Source organism: Mauremys mutica, chromosome 6, assembly GCF_020497125.1.
Source record: "Mauremys mutica isolate MM-2020 ecotype Southern chromosome 6, ASM2049712v1, whole genome shotgun sequence".
NCBI lineage: Eukaryota > Metazoa > Chordata > Testudines > Geoemydidae > Mauremys > Mauremys mutica.
The window spans coordinates 49,348,738-49,354,544 of NC_059077.1; the positions used below are offsets into that span (position 1 = coordinate 49,348,738).

A 5,807-nucleotide genomic window follows, 5' to 3' on the forward strand; every position below is an offset into this window, starting at 1 on the left:
AACAAGCCAGTTTTGCCAAGTACTCCCAAGTTTACTTCAGCAAGCGCTTACTAAGCAGATTTACTAGTTAGAAGGAAAATTTATATTTCAATAAACTATTCTTAGCTGTGCTTTAACTGGGTCTGGTTGAAATTTTTTCATCAAAACTGTTTAATGGATGTTTTGTTTTTCCCTGACCAAAAAATGTCCTGGGAATTGAAAGGTTTTGGGCTAGTTTTCCATGGAAAGCAAAAACATTGATTCAGAAGTACTGCCATAGCGCCTCATGCTTCCTGTTCTATGGGACAGGCTCCCCATTGGACTTCACAGTACACCTCCTCCCCACATCAAAAGGGGAAACTGATGCATCATGGGAGAAACAGTCCAGGGAGCCCATCCTATAGAAGGGAATGGGAGCATGAAACACCCATACTACAGACTCCGTGAGGCATCATTTTAGAACTGAAAAAGTCTGGATTTAGTTTTGCCAAAACCATGAAATTTTCCACAAGAAAAAGAGCTAGTTTTCCAACCAGCTCCACTCTCAACTCAAACCCAAACAGATCCAATACTATCTGTATGCTAACAATCTGGTTTTAGAGTATCTTTACAAATATCTTGTAAGCCTCCAGCTAAGTAAAACAGATATAACAAATGCTACAGTAGTGCACAGAAGTACTGATGGAATTAAGAAACTTGAGCACCTTTATCCTGGTCAATTTTAAGACATTTCTTATTACAAGAAAAATAAAAGTTAGTGGCAAACAGGGCACTACAGATGTTGAAACACAGTTACATGCATGTAATTTACAAACAATTCATTTAGAAAATCAACACTATTCTCAAAAAAAAAAAATATTAAAAAAATACAAGAGGTTTCTTTAGATGAACATTTTTATTGACTTCCTTAACAGAGTAACAAAAGTTTATGATCTTGGTCTCTCCTTCTTGCCTTTGTACAAGGCTAAGAGGGAAACATTGGCTACTTTGACAACCTTGAAGCGAACTCCAGGAATATCACCAACAGCGTGACCTTTCCGACCAAAGCCAGCAACCAGAACTTCATCGTTTTCCTAGAATTAAAAACAGGAAACACTGCAGTTGCACAGCAATCAACATCAGATTCATGCATGTGAGAAATCAGAGCATCCCAAATTTGACCCAATAGCTTTAAGCATATCACAACCTCTCCCAGGAAAGGCCAGATGAAACAAAAACAACTGTGGTGGTCAGATATAAAGAGACTTGGAACTTTAGTCCTTTCAATGGTTTGGTCAGAACAAATATTACCTAGGACACCCCTTACTTTGTAACAGCACAGCTGAGGCATGATGTGGCAGACGGAAGGTGAAAGAGCACTTCTAATGTCTGTTTTCTGCCCATCATCTCATCAAAGTGCAGTGGGCGTGGCCCCTGTTCGTGCCATCCCCCTGTTCAGCCAACTACACTTGGGAAAAGTTTTTGCTGATAAATTATTCACCTCAATGAAATTCAAGCAACCATCATTAGGAACAAAGGCTGTTATTTTCTTGCCATTCTTGATCAGCTGGACTCTGACACATTTCCTGATGGCTGAATTAGGCTGCTTAGCCTCTACGCCACTGAAATGGAAACACATGAAAAGGCATCACTGACATTCTGCTTGACTATTTTAGCACATATCTATTAGAACATCAAGAACTGCTACATTAAACACGCTGGATCACTTTGTACAACTCCATTCTATGGAGAATGTAAACAGTATCTGTTTTTCATGAAGTACTATAAAACCCAACATTTAATGGACAATTACTGAAACACAGCCTGTCTAGTATCTTGGTCCAAGAAAGAATAATGCCCCAAATGGTCCCTTCGCTTCCTAAATATTTGAGTCAATACTAGGATGGGTGGGGGAGTGGAGAGGGAAGCGTTCCATGGGGACAAATGCTAACTTAATGACACTGCAAATTAGAAACAGTACAATGGCACCCTGGAGGCTTGAGCAGCCACTAGGATAATCTGGCCTCCTAAATAAGAGGCTTAAAAATGCCAACAGGAACCCAGGCATGAGGTCTTTATGTTCTGATTTTTATTTGGGAAGAGAGAAGGGGACCTCAGAAGCAGGTGGTAACTGCAGACAAAATACAGATTGAAACAACAAATCAAGTCCAGGTATTAGTCGCTGTATAAAGTCGCATCTTACACAGGGGTTAGGTTCTGAAGACAGCACGTAAGGCGAAAATCATGGATAGTCAAATGCTCATTGAGTGGAATGGCGGGCGGAATCACCCGCACTACAGGTACAGTATTTAAATTGTTATTTTTCTCTTTTTTTGTTTTGTTTTACCGAGCACGTATAGTTAAAATCGCGCAAGTTAAATGCGCCTATGATGCAACTCCACTGTATAGACATCGAGTGGCATGATGGCAAACATTTTTCACTCCTGATAAACAACAAGAAATAGCTCTGGTAATGTCAATTTAATGCATAATAGCCATTTCTCAAAAAAAAACCACTACATAAATCAGTAGATTGACAGGCTTTATTCAGAAAATGCCCAACACTAAGTTAGTAGAAACATCACACAGTGGATTTTTCCACAGGACCTGATTTTCAAAAATTCAGAATTTCTATAGCTCTAACAGTTTTCAATGGGAACTGAGACGACTCAGCGCTTTTGAAAACAAGGCCCAGTCCTTTTTGAAAACAACGCCCACTCTAAAGATAAATGTTACTAAATGACTTCCAAAATAAAACTAATAGTATGTTGCTGAAATCAAGCACAAAGACCTCTGAACGCCAACAGAACCTAACTAAAATGTATCTAACAATTGTACATAATGCAAAAGGCAATATAGTCCTCCAGATTCAAGTACTGATGCAGAAACAATGCCTCTCAGCCACATATAACGTGATAAATAACTCTCAGAGCCGGGTAGTTACAATGAAGCTAAACAGCATTTACTTTAGCGCTCAGTGGAGCAAACTACTCACAGTAGCTGGAGTGTATTTCTCCAGCTAACCTCCACGAGCACTTCAGTTGTACTTACACTTTTTCCAGGACAATTCCCTTCGCATGGGAAGCTCCTCCAAAGGGGTTGGCTTTCAGGGCGGTACCCAAGTGGGCCTTCTTGTATTGCTTGTCGTGCCATTTCTGATCCCGTCGGTGGCTGCGAAGCTTCCTGGCAGTGCGAAGCCCACGGCACTTACCTAAGTAACAGAATTTTGCAGGATACAGAAAAACAATCAGTGCCACACACTACACGCACGAGACAACAGCGCCCAGCTAAACCCGCTGCAGAATCGAAGCGACTGGGTCAACCCGGGCTCCGATTGTTCAAACCTCAGGGGCGCACGTAGCGGTTCCCCCCCATTAACACCCCGAGCACCGCGATGCTCCCCCGCAGCGCTGCGATCCGGGGCGGGCTCGCAACGCCGCGTGTTCAGGGGGATTCGCTTCCTTTAGCGCTTCGGAAACGGAGCCACCAACTGAGCGCGGCGGCGGCGCCACCGACCCGAGCCGGGGAGGGACCCTCTGCCCCGGGCGAGCGCTGCTGGTCCCGGCCAGGGGCGGGTGGGGGCTGCCTATGGGCCCCAGCCCCGGGGACTCGCTGTGCCTGGGCCGGCCCCGTGCTCGGGGGCGGGGGGGGGGGAGACTCACTCCCGGCGCGGCCGCTCACCCATCGCGTTGCTGCTGGCCCGAGCCGCAAAGAGAAAGACCCAGCCTGCACCGCGGCTCCTACACGTCGCTGCGAGGACCCCGCGCGAGGCGGCCTGGCCGCGCCTGATCGGAAACGCAGCTCCGGCGCAGAGACAGTCGCAAAATCATGATGGCGCGGGAGCTGTTGTCAGGGAAACTACAACTCCCACAATGCATCGCGCAGCCGCCTCCGGGCGCTAAGCCTGTCCGGCTCTTCCCCCCCCGTGTGACATGCGGTGGCCCTTGGCTCTGTGCCCTGCCCGCAGTGCCACGGCTGCCCCCTGGTCGTGCCGCAGCCTCCCAGCCCCCCCAGGTGTCTGCCCGCTGCACTATGGGCGAGGGGCCTGCTCCATCTCTGCAGGTAAATGTGTCCTTGCACCCTCCCTTCCTCCCAAGGCTGGTGCCTGCCCTGGCATGTTCTGCACCCACTGGCATCAGCGGTGCATGCGTGCGTGGTTTGGTCTCACATTGCAGCATTGCCAACCCCAAGCGTTCAGAAAGTACAAGCCAAGGGCCCCCCAAAATCATGAGGTTGGATTATAAAGCACAAGGTCTCACCACATAACACAATTGATGTGTTTGTGCCTTTAGGGGGTCACGTTTTCTCCACAACCACAAGGGAAAGAAAATTACTTTTTTTTAGGTGAAGCTGAGATTCTCATGAGTCCAGGAGCTGAGTGTACCAGAAAAATACCAGTATTATGAAAGTATCAGAGGGGTAGCCGTGTTAGTCTGGTCTGTAGAAGCAGCAAAGAATCCTGTGGCACCTTATAGACTAACAGACGTTTTGCAGCATGAGCTTTCATGGGTGAATACCCACTTCTTCGGATGCAAGAAGGCATTATGAAACTTACAATAACACCACAAGAGTTGGTGATACTGAGCCCATGAAGGATGGTTAAAGCAAAACAGCCCAAGCCATGTCTGTTATAGCTGAGGGAATTAATTTTGCCCTGCATATTTTATTCACTCAGCTTCTCACTTTGCTTCTTTAAACTAGTCAATGAGTTCATATTTGCTCTGCAACTATATTCTAGGCCGGGTTCAGAGCAAGATGAGGTGCAGCGAGCCAGGCCCTTCTTGCCTGCAGCCGGCACCTTCCTGTCGCTGTAACGTGGCAGAAAGATCCCGCCCCCCATGAGCCCCGTGCTTGAAGCAGACAGCATTGCTACAGCCATCCCCGACGGGCTTAGTTGGAGACTGAGGTGGTCAGGATTTCAGCAACCACAAACCTGCCGCATCCTGTCTCAGGACCCCTCACTTTAGTCCTGTAGCTTCGCCTTGAAGGACAATGGGCATCCTCACCCCATGCATACAAAGATCATAATGGTACAATGGTTCACGCTGTTAGATAAGCTGGATGGAGGAAGGATGCCAGAGCAGCTGTTGCACCACAGATACCACCGAGGAAGTTCAAGCAAAAATAATTAAATTATATCATCTTAAACAAGCCAGCGACCCTGTAAAGATATCCTGACCCATTATTCGTTTGCCATCTCTAGATTCTTCAGCTTCTTTTTTGTTAGAGTGTAAAGTTCATGGGGAGGGAAAGCAGGTGAATGTATTAATTTAACAAGATTTGTGGAAGTGTCTCAACTTAAATCTGGCTCCCACCGCTGTAAGTGCCTCTCTACTCTGATTTAGTAACACCCAGCAGAGTAGTTATGGTCAATGTAATTGGACTGACACACAGTCAGTGGAGATATTACATTGCTTATGTTGACTCTTACTAGCTTTCAAGAGCTAACCCACAATGCCCCAATATAATTGATGCAAGTGGTCCTGGTAATGGATGCGCACCACTGACACTAGGAACCACCTGTGCGCACATTAGCAATTTTATAACTGTGGTGGCTGTACACAAACGTAAGTTAGGTAAACATAATTTTGTAGTGTAGACATGGCTTAGAAAAGATACTAGATCTAACCGCACGTTAAATTGGGAACATCCACTTTTCTGCATTTATACTGGGGAATTTTTAATTTAGTTTAGAGTAAATAAAGCCAATTTCATTTAAAAATAGTTTCATGTTTTTAGGCACTAGCACAATATTTTAAGTGTTTCAAAAAGCAACAGTAAACAAAAAATGTTCATCAGAACACATGCCCCAATATTTCATTGCATGGAGGACCTGAAAAACCACACCG

General features: G+C 45.6%; 1 protein-coding gene across 1 annotated transcript; it reads right to left on the minus strand.

Moving 5' to 3' along the window:
* Positions 1 to 855: 855 nt before the first annotated feature.
* LOC123372196 (40S ribosomal protein S23) lies at positions 856 to 3,788 on the minus strand. Its single transcript, XM_045020192.1, has 4 exons — positions 3,640 to 3,788; positions 3,010 to 3,169; positions 1,460 to 1,580; positions 856 to 1,052 (listed from the first exon to the last, which is right to left on the minus strand). Exons 1-4 carry the CDS (start codon positions 3,641 to 3,643, stop codon positions 906 to 908), a joined length of 432 nt encoding a protein of 143 aa, XP_044876127.1. The 5' UTR covers positions 3,644 to 3,788; the 3' UTR covers positions 856 to 905.
* Positions 3,789 to 5,807: the final 2,019 nt, after the last annotated feature.

What these genes read in the sequence shown, in the direction of transcription:
- LOC123372196 (XM_045020192.1), bottom strand. An exon ending in GGAATTGTCCTGGAAAAAGT is followed by an intron (nt 1,581 to 3,009) that starts GTAAGTACAACT and finishes TTTCCATTTCAG; the next exon opens with TGGCGTAGAGGCTAAGCAGC. An exon ending in GTTGCTTGAATTTCATTGAG is followed by an intron (nt 1,053 to 1,459) that starts GTGAATAATTTA and finishes TTTTAATTCTAG; the next exon opens with GAAAACGATGAAGTTCTGGT.